Source organism: Podospora bellae-mahoneyi, chromosome 6 (genome assembly GCF_035222275.1).
Source record: "Podospora bellae-mahoneyi strain CBS 112042 chromosome 6, whole genome shotgun sequence".
NCBI classification, from domain to species: domain Eukaryota; kingdom Fungi; phylum Ascomycota; class Sordariomycetes; order Sordariales; family Podosporaceae; genus Podospora; species Podospora bellae-mahoneyi.
Window position 1 is genome coordinate 416309 of NC_085885.1, and position 21305 is coordinate 437613.

The following is a 21305-nucleotide window of genomic DNA, read 5'->3' on the forward strand; positions in this document are numbered from 1 at the left end:
CCACCGTTGGATTCCCGCCTGTCGCCAAGAGCATTTTCATGGGCAGTGAGCCGTTCCGACAGGAAGGGACCTCAGCTTGTTAGCCCCGGCCGAGCTCATGGCTTTGGGCGAGGCCTGTTCTTTCTTGACAGGCTCTTATCTGGTTAGTGTATTTAGCAACGGGGAGACCTGGGGAGGCCGATCTTCAAGATCATCTCGATCAAACAGACGTCAATTGAGCCCCGTAGCAAAGGCCGAGCAAGTGGTGGATAGAGTACATTGTGCAACCAGTGTTAAAGTTGTCCCACGGAAGAGCAAACGCTGTCCTAGCATCCTCCATCCCATCCCGCCCCGTCATTCTGTCTGTAACCCCTCAACCACATCGACGCCCGTGTCGCTCCCCCTCTCCTCCTGCTTTCTTTTTCTTCGCCGGCCGATCATCTTAAAGCTGGTCTAGAGCTTTTCTTCGTCCCCAATTTCCCCAGTGACCTAGTTCCTACTATCTACTACCTACCTACTGCGCTTTATCATTACCCGCAGCCAGTCGCCATTCCTGGGTTGCCAACTGACGCCATTGCCGTCCCACGGGTGTCTTATCTGCCGCTCAGCACCTGCAGCGAGACTGTGATTCATTGGCAGACGACACAATTCCATTGCCCTTTTAAAACAGGGATCACCGATAAGGCTGCTCTTCCCCTCCACCCCCCCTCGTCTTTGCCATCTCCATCCTTCATTTGAATCTGCTTCCACCGCGAGCATTGGGGCGTCAACTTCAACAGGACGTCTTGCATTCATCTGATTAGCCTATCGCTGCTGTGGGTGTTTGTGCCAGCCAACCCAAATTCCCCGATTCGTTTGTTGAGAAGCTCAAGACGGCTTCAAGACGGTCTCGTGTCCCTCAAGGACAGAAAAGAGCCAGAGCTATGATGGCGACAATTGCCCTTTCTCGGCCGATTGCACCCCACCGCAACTCATCCAGCATAGGCTCTTTAACATCGACCATCACGCTCGATACATCACAATGCCCGGCCCCCGTGCCGAACAAGCACATCCCCGTGTGTCCCCCCGGCCCCGTCCCGCAACAGGAGCCCACAACCCCACCACCGTCCCCCGGTAAGGAAGCCGATGCGCTCCACCAGTCCCTCTTATTCCCACCCACAGATTATGTGCGGCTCGACTCGGGTCGTTCATGCCTCTACAAGATCGATGCTGCCGGAGTGGCAGCGGCTCTGGATTATCTGGCTCGTCAACCGCTGCCCGACCCCTCACAGGTCTTCCCTTGGTTACACGGGCTTCATCCCAACAATCAGATCCAGCTTGCTTTCTTCATCGCCCGCAAGCGTTCTCTGAGGAAGACGCCTGTTTGTCTGCGTGGCATCACCATCGTCAAAGCCGATGGCGATCTCAACGTCTCCCGTCTCAAGGGGGCTATCGCGCCTCACGAGTTTCTTCAGCTCGGAAATGCCACGGCCGAGTTTCTTGAGGCAGATCCCCGGGAGGGCTTCTCTGTACGCAACTTTCAGATTCAAGCTGCCAAGGCAGCCATGACCTCTGATATCATCGTCTATGGCGATGATGAGCTCTCTGTTCGCAAGTTAGGATTCGATATAGCTGGTGCACAGCAACGATGGCGTGAGAAACAAGAAGCCCATCGGAATCCTATTCCCCATTACAACACATTTGTCTGTGTCAGCCCCTTTGGCGAGTTTGAGGAACTATATCCCGAGATTGTGGCCGTCAACTCGTCCGGCCAGCTCACGGGTCAAGTTCTCGACTTCTTCCATCAAGAACGGAGGGAGATGTATGAGATGACCCGTGCGTCTGAGATATCACACAACGTCTGGCTGGGCCCAACCCCAGATCAGGGGTCTGACGAGGAGCTCTGTTATGACGTTCTGATCGAGTGCAACGATCTGGGTCGTCTCAATCCCGGAGCCTTGCAAACCATCGCCGAGGGTACCAATGAACCGGACCAACATCTTTCGGAAGCCACCCAGACCTTCCTGGAGTTTCCATCTTCGGGCAGTATACTAGCTCCCACCTGGTCGCACGCCGAAGCAGACGGCATCCTCGATACGTGCAAATGGATCTGGCATCTTGCCCACGGCACCCTCCCTTCTGCCTTCTCAGCCAGTTCCAAGTTCGATCATGAAGATTCCGATGGTGATATCGACATGCTCACCTCTGCCCCATCCACACCCAACAAGCCCAGGAGAATCCTGATTCACTGCGCAGACGGGTACACCGAGTCAACCATGCTCGGGCTCGCGTATTATTCCTTTGCCACCTTCCTTCCGATCCCGGAAGCCTGGCTAGCCCTTCACACAACCCAGCAGCGCAACTTCTTCGCCTACCCCTCTGACGTAGCCCTCCTCACCGCCATCGCTCGCCGCCTGTTGCAGGAATCCCCCCTGTTTACCCTCCAGAACCGTACCTTGAGTGATATCACGAGTCTCATTCGCAACGAACCAAAGTGGTTCGCTGGGTTCGACGGCTCCTTTCCCTCCAGGATCCTAGATTACATGTACCTAGGAAACCTCGGCCACGCTAACAACCCGGACTTGCTCAAGTCCCTCGGCATCGGTCAGATCCTCTCAGTCGGTGAGCTGGCCATGTGGCGTGACGGTGAGCTCGAGCAATGGGGGGAGGAGAACACGTGTGTGGTTCAAGGGGTGCAAGACAACGGAATAGACCCCCTAACAGACGAGTTTGAACGGTGTCTAGAGTTTATTGGTAAGTTCCCATTTGGTTGTTTTTTTCCATCGCCAAAAATCAAACTAACCAACCCCGCCACAGAACGAGGACGCCGAAACGGCACCGCTACGCTCGTCCACTGCCGCGTGGGCGTCTCCCGCTCGGCAACAATCTGCATCGCGGAGGTTATGAGATCCCTCCGGATGAGCTTCCCTCGGGCGTACTGCTTCGTCAGGGCGAGGAGGCTCAACGTCATCATCCAGCCTCACCTGCGGTTCGGCTACGAGCTGCTCAAGTGGGAGGAGCAGAACCAAGGGGAGGGCTTCAAGAGGGAGCTGGAGTGGCCCGAGATTGCGAGAGAGATTGCCTTGATGAATCGACCTTATGCTCGGTAGAAAAACACAAGAAGGAACACCCGAGCACAATTCTCCCGCCTGGTTTGCGGGAGTGGTGGTGAATCCATATGATGGGAACGGTTTGGATATTTGAACTTAAAATTGGAGAGAGGGAAAAGTAAACCCCCCCAAAAATGGGGGAAAAGGTGATCACCGGAGGAGGAGACGATACCCTGGGTTTTTTTTGGTTTGGAAGTCGAGGCTGGGGACAACCTCTTGAATTGTGCAAATGTGTCGATTAAGTTTGGGTGTAGGTGTTTCTGGGTACGTTGTTGGATTATGTCTCGGGTTCTGTCTTTGGGTTCGGCTGGACACGATCTATTGTGCTATATTTCTTTCGGTGCCTTGGTTGATTTCGGAGCGTTTCTGGTATGGACTGAGGCTTTTCTCAGAGGCTTTGCTCACAGGCAACGTTAGTTCACGGACGGGTGGACTCGACGTCGGTTATTTTTTGCCATTCTTGTGCAAGTTATCTTTACTTTTTGGGTTCTCTCATGACGACTGGATGCAACACGACAACGGCAACAGCAACACACGATGACGGCTTTTTTTTTCTAGTTCTGCAGCCTTTTGTTATGAATATTGCAATCTCGTTTGGGCAACAGGCAAGAAAGCAGAGCGTTTGAGTTTGCAAATTGGAAATGATTTGCTTTGGACCATGTAGGATTGAATAGGGTACCCGACATGAAATCTGGCCTCGGGCAGACGTGTTGTTTCCAGATGACATATTTATTCTGCTTATCAATGTTTATTCAGCTCAGACTTTAATATCTTGCCTTCATCCTGTGGCAACACCCTCCACTGGTCAAGAGGGCAAATCTTGCCCGGTTGAATGATGCCTCTTAGGCCTCTCTCTATCCCTCCTGTTGGCCGTCGCTGAACGGCTTCATAGAGACGGACATGGGTATTCAAAAGAAGTTCAGGGAGTTTATGGAGGCAAGCATTAAAGAGGTTCGATTACGCTATTCAGATATCCATAAACTCCAAACGCTATGCACATGTTCCCAGTCAAGTTACTCAAACCACTCAGCAAAATTACCAGTCACGACCTGAAATAAAATCACGCTCACCACCCAGTTCCCCCTTCTTTGTCTTGACCGGCGCCTCGATCAACTTGCCATCTGAGCTAAATGCTTTATCTTCACTTCGTCTTCGGCAATGTACCAATCGTCATCTTTATTCCCTTTATCCCCCGTGCGCCGTGCTCTTGGTAAGACCTCTCTTGCACGGCCTTTTCCTTTTCCCTCTCCTTCATCTCCACTGCTACCACTAGTACCACCAAAAAAGTCCTCTTCAACTTGAAGAGGCTCTTCGTCTTCGTCGGGGCGGGGATTCGTCGAGCCAAGAGGCATCCCAGGAAGTGAAGGATCACCTGGTGCCAACGGTGTTTCCAAAGCCTGCATGAGCTTTGCAATGTGATCCTTCACCATATAACCTGTAACATCCTTGCCAGAATTGTTCAACGCCGGAACTACGAGTTCCTTGTCCTCCGAGGTGTTTATTACATAATCATGTTGGGGATCGTAATCGGGATACAAAAATCCCATAACATCATCGCTGGGCCCTCCTTTTCTCTGCAAGCCCGCCGCCTTCTTCACTGCCCTTTCCACCGTCTCTTTTACACCCTTGACCGTAACATCTGGCATCATGTCGGCTAAACTGTGTGCAGCGCCCGTCATACTCTCTGGGACCACTCTTTCCAGAGTTTTCTTCAGCTTTGCCTTCCGTCTCACCTTTTCGAATGACTCGTGCTTGCCGGCAATGGCCTCGGTGTTCTCGGTAACTTCCTATGCGTTATATGAGGCGTCCAGCTTATCATCCGCCTCGACAACACTATTTGGAAAGTTAGAGGTCAGTGGGATGTGATTGAAGAGGAAAAACATACGAGAACTGCTTCACCAAGTACCCCTCCCCTCCCTTTTCCAGGTCAATGTTGTACACATAGAAGATACCATCGCTTGTCACTACCATGACCTGAGGCGAACTGCTACTCATGGCCACAACACTGCGGATGGGTCCGCCCCCGCCAGCTGGTGCTCCTTGCAGTACCGTGCTGGTTGGTTTAGGAATCTTGATGCTTGCGAAATCACGCTCGGGTTCGAACATCTCAGACACAGCGGCTGGTAGATAAGCCCCCACTGCTCCGACCACGCCACGCCCGACAATTTGAGATGACCGTCTGATCATATTGCCAAACATGCCGCTGTTCCGCAGAGCTTTGCTTCCTTCGCTGCTGGGCTGGCTCGCGGTACTGCCATACTCTTCCGCCCCACTGCTTCGCCGAGAGTCGTCGTCGCTGTTGGGAACATAGTCGGCACTGTTAATACTGGCAGACCGGGCAAAGCGGTTACGCCTAGGTGATGTTGCTTCGGCGTCTTCTTGAGAATTGTTGGTCAATTTGTAGATGTGGACAGTGTTGGAGACGGACGAAACACAGAGGATGGTTGAGCTGAGGTTGAAAGACATGCTGTATATGGTCGAAGGAGTGGTACCCCTCCGAAACTGATACAGCCTCTGACCACTGGGAATCGCAAACACGCGGATAATGGTGCTCTTTTCTGACGCCGTCGCAAGGAGAGTGCCGTCGTTATTCAGCGCGATGCAGCACAGTGGCGACCGGTGAGCCTCGATTAGATTGATAGAGACCTGCTTCACCGTATCATATATGAGTACCTCGCCGCTGGTAGTCGGAACATAACTGGACAGGGGGGGGGCATGCGATGGCCGTCTCTCGCCTGTGTCGTCTCGCTGTTTGGGAAGCGGATAGGCTATGTAGCATCTCTCAGACGAGGGAGACAGGGCGCAAATAGCGTTTGGATTCGGCGAGGTGTTTATTGTTTGCAAAAGTGTCATGTTGGAAATGTCGTAAAGATAGATCTCCTCTTCCAACACCACGGCCAGCCGTTTTCGATTTAGCCGCACGGCAAGGATGGCGTTGGGGAAGGTGAGTTCGCAAATGACCGAGGCCCGCTTAGTGTTCTGGATCACCAAATGGCGGGGTGAAAGAACCAGAGCAACGAGCGAGGTCGAGAAGAGCATCTCGATTATGGAGACATTCCCGTCATCGCTGTTGAAGATCTTGGAAAAGGGGTCTGTATGGTAGATGCGGAAGCCCTTGGAGGTACCGACAGCCAGACAGCTGTGGTCCTGGTTGAACGTGACGAAGTTCAGGGCGCCGCCCGACATGATGGGCGAGCGGTGTTCAACGGGGGACTTGGGGTCTCGAGAAAGGGGGTTGCGGTGGACGTTGGTTGGAGCTGTTGTGTGCTAGCGAATGCCGATAGTGTACTCGTATGGCTACGTAGCTAAGAGACTCAGTTAATATGGCCAGTGTGTTCTAAGCATGTTGAGAGCAGAGGTGAAAAGAAGGCGTGGTTCGAAGCTTGTTGGACAAACGTCTGGCCTGGTCCGATGTGGGAGTGGCAGGGGAGCTGCTGCCTTTGGCTTTCCCATGGCTGCGATAAGATGAAGGAGCTCGGGCCAGCCGATCGTCATTGCGGGGCAGTGGGGCCATGCTTGCCTTCCATTCAGCCCCCTGTGCTTGCTTTTTTGGGCATCTGCCACTGTCTGCCCGCCCAGGTTTGGGAAGGTGATCAGCTGTCCCTTGGGAAGCCGCAGAGAACGAGCCAGCCATCAAGGTTCCTGCCCCCAACACACAAGTAGATACGATCATGACCATCAGCATTTACCAACTTTCTCGGATATATATACATTAACTAGAACCCCAAATTGTCCTCCTTGCACTCAATAAAAACCAAAACCAAAACGGCAGGCGTGTAAATGGGTATGTGCCTTGCTTGCTATGCATGAGAAGTATACGTGATCTGGTCTGCCCCACGAATCACCCAACCCAATACTCCCCATCACCACCCAAACCCCCCTCTCCTCGTTCAACGAACCATTATATTCCTAAATGAATCTGAGATGTCACTCACGGTTTGCGGTGGCCCGTGTCTCTCCTGCACCGTTGACAGGCCCTGCGCAAGCCTGCCCTCCATAAGCTTCAGAATCACAGGCGGTACGCTGTCATCAGTAGCCCTGATCGTAAGGCGAATCATCTGTCGTGTATCTGTTAGCACCGTGTTCCAGCCCTTGGTGGATGTATCAGGCCGAGACAAGAGAAAACATACCTGTGTTCCGTAGTTGGGCTCCAGTCTGAGCAGGCAGCCAATCTTCCCACCCTCGCTCGTGTGCACAACGCTGGCACCCACAAAATTCTTGGTATTAGGGTCGACATTGTTCAGCACCCCCCACCTGAAACCCTTGATGACATCTCGAATGAAGCCGTCGGTAAGTTCCCTTTGCTGGTCCTTGGCAGCAGTTGTCAACCCAAACACCTGTTGTGCCTCACGAGGGGCCCCGCCGATTTGCTTCCACCTCTTGAAGAAATCCTCAGCAGTCAGTTCGGCAGGATCCATGAACTTGTGGAGAGTGACAGGAAGCTTGAGGGTAAGAGCCTGCAACGCACCGGCCAGGTAGCTGATCCGGATTGTTGGGCTCTTTTCGAAAACCTTCTTAGCTTCAAACATAATGACCTGCTGGGCCTGAGCACCCCGTGCAATCGTCGTGTCGGGAAGGCCCTTGACGTCCCATGTCAGATTGGTCTTTTCTGACGTGTCCAAATCAAGCGTCGTGGTGAACGATCCAACAAGAGCCGGAGTCTTGTTTGTAAAGTACAAAATCAGGCAAGCCATCTGACCGCGGTACTCGGACCGCACGCCAACCTGGAGCTGGCCATCCTCGTAAAGAACGCCATCTGGTTTGAGAAGAAGCCGGTTGAAGCCCTTCTCCCAGTTGGGTGACAAGTGAGCGGCACTGGCGAGATTGGGTATTGACTTTGCCTCTGCCGGGCCAATATTGTTCATGTCAAGACCTAAGAGATCGCCGGCCGCACCCCCGTTTAGCTTGGTACCGGCATTGGTGAACGTCCTTCTAAGACTTCCATTCTTGGCCAGCGTGAGCTCAGCAGCGTCCGAGTTGGCGTCCTTTCCTCCCACGATCCACGTCCTCTTATCGCTTGTGTTCGCATGCTTCCGGTGTAGCCTGGAAAGCAAGGCCGACTCGCGCTCTGGGAACGGTGGCATCTCATCACAAACAGTGCGGAGAAGATCGTCGGTCGCCATACTTGCCAGTGTCAAATATTCGCAAGCTCTTTGCTGCAGTTCAGGGTCAAGCGTGTGGCTGTAGACGTTGAAGACGTTGACGAGCTGTGGCTTGATCTCGGGGAACAGATTCACGTATTTTACAAAACACGACAGAATCATGCCACGAGTCCCTGGTGCGCAGGCGGGGAGCTTGCTCTGCAATGCAATAAACTGCTCGATCGGACTGCAGCCCTTCTCTTCAGCAATCAAATGACCAAACTCTCCGAGGATGTAGGCCCCAATCTTGACCAATGTCTCGTGACAGTGATCTTGTTTGCAGTATTGAAGAATGTTTTGGGCAGCATATACTTGCAGCTCCTCGTTGTTGGTGATAATTTGGATGACACGCTGCCATACCTCATCACTGACATGATCTCCTGCCATGGCGATAAGACGCAGGGAGATGTCTACATACCACTGGACATCGGTGGCATACTTTTCCGTCAAAATGGCGATTTTTAGCACCATCTCTTCTCGAATTGCAAAATCGGCGTTTTGAAGGTAGTGAAGAAGCTCGCCCACGATTGGTCGTGCATTTGTGTGATCGCACATGCTATACAGGAGATCAAGGCCCTTTCGTCGAACGCTGATGTCTCTGTCCTTGAGCGATCCCAAAATCACCTCCTGGTGTTGCTTGATGGGACCAAGTGTGGTATCAGATCGAGCGGCCAAGTGCGTCATAGCCTCAAGACCTAGATACCGAACATTTGTCTCCCTCGACTGGATAAATCGCCCCAGTCTCTGAGATATCTGCTTCATGAGAGCGTGTTCAGTATCGAGGTGGATGATGAGGTTGATGGCTTCGAAGAGAACAGCATTTTGCGCATTGTTTTGCTGTACATTTTTGTTTGTTTCCAAGGCGAGGTCCAATATCCTTTGAAGGGACTGCCGGATCATCTCCCGAACGTGACTGTCCTCGGAAGGTGGGAAATACTGCAGGAGTCGCAAGAGCTTGATCTGGAGCCAGGGACAAGGCACCTTGTAGTACAGATAGTCTGAGGCGTACTCCCCGTCGATAAGGATCCGTTTCAGGCGGGCAGCGGCCTTGGCATATGCGCCCTTGTACTGCTCGAGGTCGTCCTGGGCCAAAGCCATGACCAGTGAGGTAACGGATAATGCCACGCCAAAATCCGGGTCATCCATAAGATGTATTATCCTCTCTGCCCATTGAGGCTGGACGATGCCAGGATTTTTTCGGTACAAGCGGAGCAGGGTAAGCGCCGCCTTCTTTTTGACAAAAGATTTCGAGGTGCTACGTACATGTTAGCGAGATAATAACGAGACGTAGATGTGCGCAGGAGTACAACCCCCTGCCTGATACGTACGGTGAGATCAGTAACCTGTGTACCTCTCCGCTAAGGGCCTCGCCCATCTCCCGACCACCCACGTTTGCAATGGCGTGCAGTGCAAGGCAGTTGAACAGTTCGTTGTGGTCCATCAGATCTTTCCGAATACTGTTCACCACCAGGTGTAATAGCTCGTGCTGCTCGTGCAAGAACAAGGTCATTGCCAAATACCCAATCTGCTTCTCCGAGTACTTTGTTGCCGAGATGAGATTGACTGCCTCGAGGTGTCCAAAATCGACGTTCCAGCCCAGAATGTAGATGTACAGAAGCTTGCAAACATATTTCTTTTTGTGATACCCGCTCAGATTACCATCTGCCAGCCATGTCAGTGTGGGCTTATAGAATACATGTGATCGGAAAGAGGGGTCGCAAACCTTTGAACTTTTGCCTGATATTGGCCAGTTCCTTGTTGATTCTCTTCTCTTCCAATTCTCGAGCACGCGCATTGCGCAAGTCGGCAATGAACTGCACTAGTCCTCGCATATTGGCATTGCTGCTGCTGGATCGGCCCAGAAAGCCCGTGGGGCCTGAAGACGCCATTTTGTGATATCCTCAACTCTGTTCTGCTCTTGTATGATGCAAGCTAAGCTGGGCGTAATGTCTGCAACAAAATGCAGTGTAGTGTGGTAATGCCGTCAAGGCCTGGTAATCCTCCCAGCTTTCAATATTCCCGTCACGCGACTAGTCTAGACGAAGGGCTCAAGTATAAGCGAAATCGACAGAGAAAGTCGAGGGTTCGGAGGCTGGATTTCAAAGATAGCGGAGCAGGGAAGCAGCAACAGTGTGGTTTCTGGCTGGTCGAGTTCGAACGCGCTTCGAATCGATCGAAAGCTAATGGGAATCGGCCGGCTGCATCTCAGAGCCCCAAATGCCCAAGGCTAGGTGTACGAGAACTGATACGTGTGGTGTTGACAACGATATCGTGTATATCGTTAAAATTCCGATGGTCGACGATGCTGGCGACAGTGGCTGGCTCACAATGCGTCGCCTCAAGGTAGTCGTCGGGATGCAATCGGGTCGGCTCAGGGGGGTTGCTGTGGAATTGGAGGGTCTGGAAAAAGATGGAGCATTGTCGCATTGGCGTAGCTGCTCTGATCCCTGTCCATGCTCGAACGCGAGATGTGGACGGCGCGCTCAAGACTGGGTCGATGGCCAAGTGTACAGTCAGGTGATACAGCACGTGAGCAAACCAACACAGACCAATTCACTTCCCCAGATGAGGTGAAACTGTCCCAGACGGACAGATTTGTCAACGAACTGGGCATCGTTGTACACTCCTTTCATCTGGTCCTTATTCTTACATTTCTACATTACTTATCTTCCCCGCGCATAGGTCCGCTCGGTCGAGGCTCAATAAGACCGCAATGGCACAAACTTGATACCTGGTACCCTCGAGCCTGGCTCAGTGTCTAGAGAGAGAGAGTAAAACGACCGCCACCAAGGGATCATATTACGAATCAATAGTATCTTTTGCACTCTCTACTACAAGTCCACAGTCTACCTACTGTTCCGTTCGGCATTGCCATCATAAATGATAAAGCTGACCTGACAGGTCCTCATCATGCGCGCTGGCGCGGCTGAGGGCGCTTAATCGAAACCACTACTGCACACTATGCTTGTTAGTTAGAAGACGCGAGTCTCTAATCTGGCATGGTCCAACCGACAATGCAGGAGAGAGGCACAGTTGCGGCGGTAATGCTACCTACCCAACCACATCTCAGGACCCGATGCTGATTGGCCTGTTCGGTTCTTTTCTTGATTGATCATGCCAAAAATCATCTTGCTAAAGGTCCACAGCGGCCGCGTCGGGATAGAAGATAGCACAAGTTCCTTCAGGCTTTTTATCCTTTCCTTCCCTTCTCCACCGATCCTCCTTCCTTTCTCTCCGTAGATTACAAGTTGGGGCTTCACCAGTCACTCGCCATCATGGAGCAGGATCCTAGAAGTGTCAGTACCGTTGCCATATATTACCAACTCGACAGTGCCTACCTAACACCACCTTGCAGTATCCCGTAGCTATTCTTCCAGGGGGGGATGCTCCTGAGGTCCACCAACACCAAACCCAAGCATATTTCAAGTCATACGAACAGCAGCAGCCATACTACCAAAATCAGTACCCGCAGTCCCACACCATTCTCGGCGCTGAGGACCCCGTCGAGCCCAAGGAAAAGAGGATATGCGGTGTTCGACTGAGCATTCTCTTCTTCGTCACCACGGGACTACTGTTCCTTGTCATTGTGGCGCTAGCTTTGGTTGGAGGTTTACTTGGAAGCAAGATCTCCTCGCTCGAGACATCGTACCCAGCACTCGCCAGTAATGTCGCCGCGATAGCCGGAGGGAGCACAAGTGGCGGGAACGACCAGATTGCACCCATCGACGACAATACCAACACCGGTACCGAAACACCGCCGCCATCACAAACAAGCAGTGCGCCGGTATCTTTCTCGACCAATGTCGTTGTTGATGGCTACCGCTATGTTGGCTGCTATTACGACGATACCCAGCGCCTGCTGATTGACCAGCCGGCAAAGGGGAACAGCTCCATGACGAACCTTATGTGCTCTCGCATCTGCGCGGGCTTCAAATACTTCGGCACTGAGATTGGCATCGATTGCTACTGTGGCAACAGAATAGAGGAGCGCACTCCTAGTGCCAAAGCAAACGAGTGGGATTGCAGCGTCAAGTGCCCAGGCAACAATAGGGGGAGGAAAGAAGTGTGTGGTGGCGATTGGTCGATTAGTATCTGGGAAAAGACAGGCTAGTCCAGGCCGTGCCTGACTGAAATCATGATTGTTGGTAGTAACTGGCATGCGAGCGAGGAGTTGGAGGTTCATTTCTTGGTTTATCTTGACACATGTATAAATATTTAAAGCATTGGATCCCTTATATGGAGGACATATTATACGATCGTAGTTGTGAATATCTATTTGACCTATAGTCTAAAGGAACTACATACATAGAGAATGGATGCCGGTTATTGTCCGTCACACGCCAAGCCTAAAGAAGGTAGCTTCCCACAATTAACCGCCGTCCATGACGTTTTGGCGCCTCCAATGTCAGTCCTCGGATTGCAAACCTCACTTTTTGCTTCCTCAAGATGCGAGGCCATAGCCATTGCGCATTCACCCAGAAAGAATGCGGCTGACCCCTTTTTCCCCAACAGCCCTTCGCAGGCCACTGTCATCCCGCCTAGTCCCAAAAATCCCACACCAAAAAAGACCCTACGCCTTCCAGACCTCTGGCATCCCCACCTCCTTCCAGGTGTTCAACAACCGCACAAAATGGCTCCAGCGCGAGCGCGCCGCCTCCAACGCTGAAGCCAGCCGACAGGCCGACTATCTGAAAGATGAAGTCGCCATGCGCGTGGCCGAACGGCTCTTGGTATTCCCTACCCTCACGACACCTTAAATCTCACTTCATGTTTCATTTATTTACTAACCACCTACCCACCCACCCCCAGGACGTAAAACGAACCTTTTCCTTGACCCTCGATTTCGGAGCCTACACCAACTCCCTCGCCCGCGCGCTCACAAACCCCAACCCTGACCCCTCCCAGCCCGACGCGGACATCCCACCCCTGGCCACCAAAATCGGCAAGCTCGTCGCTGCCGACTCGAGCCAAAAGGCTCTCTTCCGGGACGCGGAGCTCGAGTTCAACAAGGAGATCAACATGGAGCGTGTTGTCTTGCCGTACGAGGAAGGCCCCTTGCCGTGGGAGGACAACACGTTTGACATGGTGCTGTCAAGCTTGTCCATGCACTGGATCAATGATCTCCCTGGTGTGCTGGGGCAGATCAACCGGATTCTCAAGCCGGATGCCCCGTTTATTGGGGCCATGCTGGGGGGTGATACGCTTTTTGAGCTGAGGACTTCGTTGCAGCTGGCGGAGCAGGAAAGGAGGGGCGGGATTGGCGTTCATGTGTCGCCGTTGGCGGATGTCAAGGATGTCGGGGGGTTGCTGGGGAAGGCAGGGTTCAAGATGTTGACGGTGGATGTGGAGGACATTGTGGTGGAATACCCTGATACTTTTGCATTGATGGAGGACCTCCAGGCCATGGGAGAGGGCAATGCGGTGTTGGGGAGGGAGGTGGGTGCGATTGGAAAGGATGTTCTGCTTGCAGCGGAGGGGATATATAGGGAACTTCATGGAAGCAAGGTTGAGGACGGGACTGTGAGGCTACCGGCGACATTCAGGGTGATTCACATGATTGGGTGGAAAGAAGGAGGGGATCAACCAAAGCCGTTGCCGAGGGGCAGTGGAGAGATCAATCTAAGGGATGTGTTGGGGACAAAATAGATGACGACTCAACATCGTCGTCAATGTCATTGTATTTTGGCCTGTCGCTCATGAAAACGTCTTGTAAAAATATTCCCCCACACTATTCTATCCGCCTGCTTCCTGGAATTCGTATGTACAATGCAAATGTCTTATACCCTCCGGAAATCAGTCATGACTCTCCCAATGCACCCCAGCCCGGCCACATCCACCACCTTCTCATGCCAACTAAGCAAGACGCTCATGGCGGCGCCGGTGGAGTCTCCAGATGTTATCCCGGACCTGTTGCCAATCTGACTGAACCCCGTTGCCTGGGGCGTCATCAACTTGGTTGGTGTTCTCGGGCTGTTGCCGGTGTGCTGGCTGGAGATACCGCTCGACGTGGCCGCCATACCCTTGTACCTATTCACATCATGTCAGCGTATGCCTCGCCCCCTTTTTTTGCGCCAACAATAACTGACAAGTACTTCATCAACACGTCCAAGCTCTCGCTACCCCTATCATCATTGTAGATCTTTTGCAAAAGAGGCGTCATCTCGTTCACCTTGATCCTTTGCAGCACCTCGATGACGGTCTGCAGATGCGTTTCCTTGGCCAGATCGGGAGCATTGTAGATTGGATTCTCCAGAGCCGACCGCAGCGCGCCCTCGGCATCGCCCGCTTGGAGAAGCTGGCGGATCTGAGACTGGAGGTTGCGGACGTCTTGGTCGGAGAATTCGGGCTGGGGAGGGTGGAGGGTGGAGAGAGGGAAGTTCTGGGAGGAGTCGGGGTCGAGGGCATCGATGTTGATGGTGCGCCAGGCATCGGTGAGCGAGGACTCGGTGTGTTGTTGGATAATAGACATTGTTGGGCTATTTCTCTGTGGTTATACGATTTGTGCGGTTTTGGATATGGTGAAATTGAGATCGTGGCACTGTCGGTTGGAAGTGGTGATGTTGAGAAATAGTGTTGGTTGATAGCTCCGTGTGGAACTGGATTGCTGGACAGCTTGACGTTGCGCATGCAGCTTGCGTTGACGAGGCAGGGAGGCGGGTTCAGGCAAGCTGCGCCCTGCCCCGCACTGGTCCGACGGTGAGCTTACGGCCCCACCCCGGGGCTCCCACTGCCGGTTTCTGAATGGAAGCCGGAGCTCTGCGGGGAGGACTCGGGGCTTAAACAGACTTTATGTTAATCAATAGTTTACAACCTTTACTTCGCTTTTTCAAATCACTTTTGAGCATACCAAGCCCTAAGACAAGAGACATTTGAAGCTCACGGCATCCTTTCCCTCAAACCTTACTGGTTTTCGTGCTTTCAAAAACAGCGCCAACCCTGAAAAATGCTCCCTTGGCTCCGGATCCCTGGTTCAACTTTTCAAGGTATTGCCCAGCAAGTGCCTACACACACCTCCCAGAAACCCGCACCCACCCACACACAACAAGAAAAATCTCTTCCCTCACATTAACCCTTCTCCCACCACTAAATCTAACAACGAAGCATGGTTGATCGTTAGCCGCTGCCCGGCTAGCTCAATCGGTAGAGCGTGAGACTCTTAAGGAGTACTCCGAAATCTCAAGGTTGTGGGTTCGACCCCCACGTCGGGCTCAATTCCCGTCGAAACGACACTTATGACCATGTTATTTTTGGTATTTTTCTTTTGACTTTTGTTGCTCTTCATCTTGCTGTTGATGGCATCTCACTCTCACCATTAGTGCAGGGTGTTAATGGATGGAAATATGCCTAATATCAACCTGAATTAGGAGAGTAGTGTATTCCACTCACCATAAAGCAAGACTTCACCGCCTTATCTTTTGATATGACTACTACTAGAAACATTACCTGTCTAGTTCGTGAGCAACATAGGGGGTATTCTTTCTTTCTTTACGAACATAGCTTGACCGTTACAGACCCTCGTCTATACCTCGATTAGCCAAACTACTTAGATATTGTAGGCCTGGAAAACCACATTAGACTTACAACGACAAGAATGAATAGGCCATATTTCCCAGGTTCTCAAGAAACCACATCTGGTGTACTGAGTCGGCTCCTGCAATCCTCCTTGTCTTCATCTCTGCAGTCCTCGCGTTTCTCATCGTCGTCGTTAGCCCGGTCTTCGGTATGTATTGCATCCTCGTCCCAGGTAGAATAACTCTCCTCACCAACGTCGTCCTCGATAAGATCCTCTATCTCACTTGTACCTTGCTGCCAAGCGTGATGTTTTTCCAGAGGGCTTGACCTCGTGGGCGAGATCTCTGTCGATGGGAGGATATCAGAGAGAATTTCTTGAGGATCACGCTTCCTAGCTGTGTTCTGAGAGCCATCTTCTCCGGACAAATCAAGAGGGTCTCCCTCAGAGTCAGATATTTCAGACTTTTCCCGCTTCCTATGATCCCGTCCCCATACAATCAGCAAGCCTGACTATCAGCGTACCGTCAAGAGCGCTGACCTCGGGGGAGATGAAGAGGCCAAGCCATTATGTGCCGGCCAAATGTTGGATTCCTCTCCCAACCTCGGAGGCTCAGGCTCTAGCTTGGTTCGTTTTCGTTTTAGAAGCAAAGGGGAACTTGGGGGCGGTTGACGCTTCGCGGAACAGGTGGTGGCCATGTTTCTTGGAGATATATGGGCACAAAGCCTAGGCAAGATGCCCACAGCTCGCAGTTCTAAAGGCTGAAGAGGGTGCGTGTTGACCTCCCCGCCATATGCAATAGTGAGATGCCGGGTTTGGAAAGAACCAGCGTTCATGTACCCACACAAGTCAGGTACTGTGTAGGTAGGTTCCTTCCTCTCGATCGTCGAAAGCACTGTCGCACTTTCCCGTCCTTGAGCAACCAGCCCCTGCTGTCTAGGTCCTCAACATTCTGCGGAAGGAACCAGAGCATCTAGGACAATGTTCCTGGTCGCTCGGGAACAGCACGTGCGAACATCCGCCCACGGGATGTTATTTAACGTTCCCTGCCACAAGTATTCATTATCAGTCGGGTAGACATGCTGCAAGGAAAGAATGCTGTTCTATAGCATCTCGTAGATTGCCATGGAAACATCTAAACGACAAAAGAACTTGGCAAAAAATGTATCGCCAGTCAAATAGACTGAGAATCTGGGCAAAAGAGAAGTCTTTTCTTAGGAATCAGCCCTGAATCGAACACGGGGCCCATCGATGGCAACGACGGATTTTACCACTAAACCACTGATGCTTTTTAGGGTTGTTACATGTTTAGGGGTGCAGCTTGTACCTCAATTTGCAGCTTGTACCCACCCGCGATGGTGTTTCCAGTCAGATATCATGAGAAAAGGCACGGATATCATTCCCCCAACCTAGAGCTCATCAAGCGAGAGGGTTGTATGCATACATGCCTGAAGTTCAGCTACAATAATAAATCTTATATACTAGTGTATTCTTCTTCTTAGACACCTTAACCACTCATTTTACACCTCTTAGGTTCCAACCACTAGCTACCTTTATCTAGCTGAAAAATGCACATCTAACAAAAGATAAGACCGACAACCTCAACCCTGCTATATGTCATAGAGAAAACCCGAACACAACGCCAGCCAGGTGGCCACCAAGCCCACAAAACCTAAACAACAAAAAGACATCATGACTGGCCTAATGAGAAAAAGAGATCGAATCGCATCGACGGGAATTGAGCCGGAAGTGGGGGTCGAACCCACAACCTTGAGATATCGGAGTGCTCTGTACATAAGAGTCTAACGCTCTACTGATTGAGCTAGCCGGGCAAGGTTATACCCATTGTTCTATGTATGGCATGTCCCAGAGTGGGTTTATGTGTAGTGTAGGGTTTTGTGTCTTGTGGAGGTTGATAAGAGGTGTTCCCTGGGGGCGAGTAGCACCACTGACTCGAGCTTGGGATTGGAAACAAGCTGGCAACCCTTGGGTTTGTGAGGAAGCCTGGGTTCGAAAGGTTGGTCCTGTGGGAAGCTTGAGCTTGGAGTTGAACTTGAGCTATGAGCTTTTGGGATATACTGTGACCATGTGCTTGAACATGTGCGAGCCTGAGGATATTCCCCCATGTATGCAGTTTGAGCCAAGATGATCTGGGTCAACCTAACAGCTTGCCCACTCAACATTTTACCCAAGTTAAAGATGAGTTTATTCTTAAAACGTGAGCTTTGTCAGTCCCAGGCTCTGCCCACTATGGCCTGGATCTGGCTCTATTAAAATGATTATTAACACCAGAGAGGATGATTCTATCTTGTATTTGTCTTAATGACTTGCCAAGGGATTGCAGTTTGAACTCTGTTTGTAACTGTACAAGCTATTGTGCTATAGGCAGAATGCGTGAAAGACACAAGCTACCAATATATCCTCAAAGCCATACCTCTTTTCCTTCCATTAAGCTCCAGGCTTCGAAGTCTTCTCACCTACTTTGGGTCTTTGTTCTCAAGCTTGCCTATTTATCTTTTACTCGAGGAAGTATATGCATGTACTGCTTAGATTTATATGGCTCGCAAACCTATCATGACCTGAGGCAGTTCCAGTTATATGTCGAATTTGGATTTCTATACGTTGAACCACGAGTGAAGCTCTGGGTATCAGGGCATCTGAGGAGCATGGCTGTCTTGCCCAAAGGTCTACTTATGGATGAGGCATCTCAATACCTTCGGTGCAGTAGAAGTCATTTCAACGGCCAGCCAACACTCTCCTGTCACCCGGGTCTAGGTAAGTTCCTTCTCGTCAAAAAGTTCGATGTGGCAGAGTATGATGTGCCGAATTGCCCAGTTCTCAGCCCTGGAAAGACATCATGCGAGGAACCCGGGCATCATAAACGACCGACCTCCCACCCAACCCTTTGCCCAGTGACGAGAATACACCGTTGCTCACCAAGCCGTCACGATCCCGTCACAAACGAAACACATCACCATCTATTCATTCCTCCTTATCACTCATGGTGTAGACCCTCTAGCCTCGCGATGCCATCACCAGTGTCTCCATATAACCCACCGGCACTTCGCAGCGACATCGTGAGCCTTCCAAGTCCCGTGACAAACTAACAGGTGTCAAACCTACCAGTCAAATGTCACGGTCGCTTTCGCTTCTAATTCAGCAAGTTACTTCCTCCCTGAGTGATAAACTCGTTTTTCACCCCCTCACCAGCCCATCCCGTTTCAACTCCTTCGGCACGAGCAGCCGAGAACGGTCCCCATGACGACCGGTACAAAGTGAAAGGAGCAAGGTGAACACAAAATTCGGAGGGAACCAATCCTCTGAGTAATAACTCATCCAAGAAAAAAGTTATCGTTGAGCATAACCTCCTGCTCACCGAAGGTGAGAGGAGAGGTCTGACCGTACACCACCACGAACCAGCCTTGTCAACCGACTGGCTGGTTACTCAGGCAAAACAGGGCTGTTGTTTGGAAAATTTTTCATTCTTTCCTGTTGGTTCACACCTTCTAGCCCTGGGCGTGGTCGACCCGTCTGGGTGCTATCAGGCAGGGTATTATAGCTCCGGGGTTGACACCTCTTTGGGATGAATGACACCCGCCATCAACCACGTAGCCCCCAAAAAATAAAATAAAACGGTCAAACAACAAAGTCCCGACAGGCAGGGATCTTGTTTAGGTCTCTGTGGAGTTTTGCACGGGAAGCCCGTGGTGGACACGCAGTGGGCTGCTGGTGGTGAGACGAAGGTGTGGAATTCACTTGGAGAAAGCAGGCTGGAACATTTTTAACAACTGCCTGTTCGGTAGACAAACCCGTGAGCGCCGAGTTGAAGTTTTTTTTTTTTTTTTTTTTTTTGGCTGTTCTGGGGTTAATACGGAGAAAGAGTGTACAGAACAGGTTCACATCCCGAATCAAGCAGGCTGTTGTTGAAGAAATCAGGGGACAGAGACGGCCTGAGCTTTGGAATTGGGTAGGTATCATACCACCGGCGTCCCCCCATCTTTCTCTCTTGGGATCTGGGGTTTGGTGAGAAAGAAATATCGGCAGCATGGGACTCTATTGGTTAGCGTCTTCCCACGCGTGTGGTATCGGAGACGTGTTCCCAGGGCAGGCAAGCCAAAAAAGTCACCTGCTTGACAGTCCATCCGCCTAGATTAGCGAAATATCATGTTCCATGAATGTGGGAGGAGCGGGAGAAAAAGAGGTTTCAAAGGCAAAGGGGCATGAGGAAGGTGGCCGCCATGACGGTAAATCTACCTGTGCCTTGGACAGGATGATGAGGCCATAGAGTGAAGAAATAATGCAGGAGCGGCAGTGGTGGTTACGGGCGATGATGGGTGTGTGTCGTAAAAACATCGCTCTCGCTACCAGCTCGCCAACATGTCAGGGCCGGCCGGTGATGAACAGGACAAATATTCAAGCCCAAATTTCACGAGCCGTCTTTCCCCGTCGCATATCCCCCAGATTTCTTTTGAGTGGTTGCATTTGGATACGCACCACCCACATCGCATCGCATCGCATCCGCCTTGCTTCTCGCATCGTAACCCCCCAGGGTAATGATCCAGAGGCAACCATTGCTTCTTTCCATTATCTCGTGCTTCAGAACGATAACTCTCCCTCCCACACCAAGCCTCAGGAAATACCGAGCATTCGGGCCTTTGAGAGATGGTGGTATCAACGGGCGGGACGCGATTTCGCAGTGCAGATCGCGTTCACAGAGCAACTTGAAACGCGCCTCCCAAAACGTGGTTAGCTTCCATGCCGAGCACATGCCCAGCCGGCTGTTCGTCCCAGGAGCGACCGATGACAGCAAACGGAGCAAGATAACGAAAAGGGAACAGAACCAGAGAAGGGGGGGGGAAAGCCCCAAAAAAAACCAAAAAAAAAAAAACGAAATTACCAAGAATGGCACAGGCGGAAAGCTTCCCCGGCCGGTCCCAAACAAATGATATCCCCGTTTGGATGGTTGGAAGTCAAAGTCATGATGATGACCGCCGCTCGATGCAACACAAGAGCCGACCAGGGGGAAGCGACTCTTGCTGCTAACCATTTTGCTGGAATTGGTGAATGGTTGCCCTGTAAGCCTGTGCGCGATCATTGGCGATGGTTGATTGAATGAAATGGCTTTGTTGATGGTGGTGATCCAGGTGATCCAGGTGATCCAGGTGATCCAGGTGATCCAGGTGATCCAGATGATCCCAGGACCCATGTCTGCAAGGCTCCCAAAATGCTTCCAGAAGAGTTCACTGGTGATGATAGGGGCGCGTGCGCTTTTTCCAAGTGCTTGCAGAAATTTGAGCGTCCGTGTCATTTCTTCGAGACCTGGTCCGGCCCGCGCATGCGCCACGAGGACCCGCCCGTCCGGATTGCTTCCCCGTTCCTGCATCGCATACGGAGTACACTACAACAACACGCCCAACACCGGGCAGCGGCCCGGTTCGCGGCCAGAGCGTGCACTGATATCACCAGGGCATGCAGACGCAGATGACAGCATCGCCCGAGAATACGGATAGCCCGCACCGTATCGTCTGCTCGCTCTTCCTTCTGCGTCATTGCGACGTGCAGAAAAACGATATGCGCAGTGGAGTT

The 21305-nt window shown here is 51.7% G+C and overlaps 6 protein-coding genes and 3 non-coding genes across 9 annotated transcripts; 5 read left to right on the top strand and 4 right to left on the bottom strand.

Moving 5' to 3' along the window:
* The first annotated feature begins 322 nt into the window (after positions 1-322).
* Positions 323-3883, top strand: PPS1 (tyrosine/serine/threonine protein phosphatase pps1). Its single transcript, XM_062880847.1, has 2 exons — positions 323-2712; positions 2776-3883. The coding sequence occupies exons 1-2, from the start codon at positions 903-905 to the stop codon at positions 3066-3068; spliced, it is 2103 nt and encodes a 700-aa protein (XP_062729074.1). The 5' UTR covers positions 323-902; the 3' UTR covers positions 3069-3883.
* Positions 3884-3997: 114 nt separating this feature from the next.
* On the bottom strand, positions 3998-6741 carry ATG18 (autophagy protein; the record flags this gene model as incomplete). The annotated part of the gene is made up of 3 exons (XM_062880848.1): positions 3998-4901; positions 4954-6325; positions 6465-6741. The coding sequence occupies 3 exons, from the start codon at positions 6739-6741 to the stop codon at positions 4856-4858; spliced, it is 1695 nt and encodes a 564-aa protein (XP_062729075.1). The 3' UTR covers positions 3998-4855.
* Positions 6742-6958: 217 nt separating this feature from the next.
* QC761_603980 (uncharacterized protein) lies at positions 6959-10657 on the bottom strand (the record flags this gene model as incomplete). Its single annotated transcript, XM_062880849.1, has 4 exons — positions 9933-10657; positions 9538-9871; positions 7199-9464; positions 6959-7126 (listed from the first exon to the last, which is right to left on the bottom strand). Exons 1-4 carry the CDS (start codon positions 10096-10098, stop codon positions 6959-6961), a joined length of 2934 nt encoding a protein of 977 aa, XP_062729076.1. The 5' UTR covers positions 10099-10657.
* A 167-nt stretch (positions 10658-10824) lies between these two features.
* QC761_0088450 (uncharacterized protein) lies at positions 10825-13855 on the top strand (the record flags this gene model as incomplete). Its single annotated transcript, XM_062872940.1, has 4 exons — positions 10825-11505; positions 11565-12297; positions 12722-12939; positions 13019-13855. Exons 1-4 carry the CDS (start codon positions 11485-11487, stop codon positions 13853-13855), a joined length of 1809 nt encoding a protein of 602 aa, XP_062729077.1. The 5' UTR covers positions 10825-11484.
* Positions 13856-13870: 15 nt separating this feature from the next.
* On the bottom strand, positions 13871-15102 carry ARC15 (arp2/3 complex subunit). The gene is made up of 2 exons (XM_062880850.1): positions 14296-15102; positions 13871-14236 (listed from the first exon to the last, which is right to left on the bottom strand). The coding sequence occupies exons 1-2, from the start codon at positions 14676-14678 to the stop codon at positions 13987-13989; spliced, it is 633 nt and encodes a 210-aa protein (XP_062729078.1). The 5' UTR covers positions 14679-15102; the 3' UTR covers positions 13871-13986.
* A 229-nt stretch (positions 15103-15331) lies between these two features.
* Positions 15332-15418, top strand: QC761_0088470. Its single transcript has one exon. It is a non-coding gene; the product is annotated as a tRNA-Lys (tRNA).
* A 231-nt stretch (positions 15419-15649) lies between these two features.
* QC761_0088480 (uncharacterized protein) lies at positions 15650-16458 on the bottom strand. The gene is made up of 2 exons (XM_062872941.1): positions 16260-16458; positions 15650-16196 (listed from the first exon to the last, which is right to left on the bottom strand). The coding sequence occupies exons 1-2, from the start codon at positions 16415-16417 to the stop codon at positions 15827-15829; spliced, it is 528 nt and encodes a 175-aa protein (XP_062729079.1). The 5' UTR covers positions 16418-16458; the 3' UTR covers positions 15650-15826.
* Positions 16459-16936: 478 nt separating this feature from the next.
* QC761_0088490 lies at positions 16937-17007 on the top strand. The gene has a single exon. It is a non-coding gene; the product is annotated as a tRNA-Gly (tRNA).
* A 453-nt stretch (positions 17008-17460) lies between these two features.
* QC761_0088500 lies at positions 17461-17551 on the top strand. The gene has a single exon. It is a non-coding gene; the product is annotated as a tRNA-Lys (tRNA).
* Positions 17552-21305: the final 3754 nt, after the last annotated feature.

Excerpts from the sequence above, each read along its gene's own strand:
- ARC15 (XM_062880850.1), bottom strand. The coding sequence starts at position 14,678 with ATGTCTATTATCCAACAACACACCGAGTCCTCGCTCACCGATGCCTGG. Across the intron at positions 14,237-14,295 it reads GACGTGTTGATGAAGTACTT|GTACAAGGGTATGGCGGCCA; the intron begins GTCAGTTATTGT and ends TGATGTGAATAG.
- QC761_0088480 (XM_062872941.1), bottom strand. The coding sequence starts at position 16,417 with ATGGCCACCACCTGTTCCGCGAAGCGTCAACCGCCCCCAAGTTCCCCT. Across the intron at positions 16,197-16,259 it reads GCCTCTTCATCTCCCCCGAG|GAAGCGGGAAAAGTCTGAAA; the intron begins GTCAGCGCTCTT and ends ACGGGATCATAG.
- PPS1 (XM_062880847.1), top strand. The coding sequence starts at position 903 with ATGATGGCGACAATTGCCCTTTCTCGGCCGATTGCACCCCACCGCAAC. Across the intron at positions 2,713-2,775 it reads ACGGTGTCTAGAGTTTATTG|AACGAGGACGCCGAAACGGC; the intron begins GTAAGTTCCCAT and ends ACCCCGCCACAG.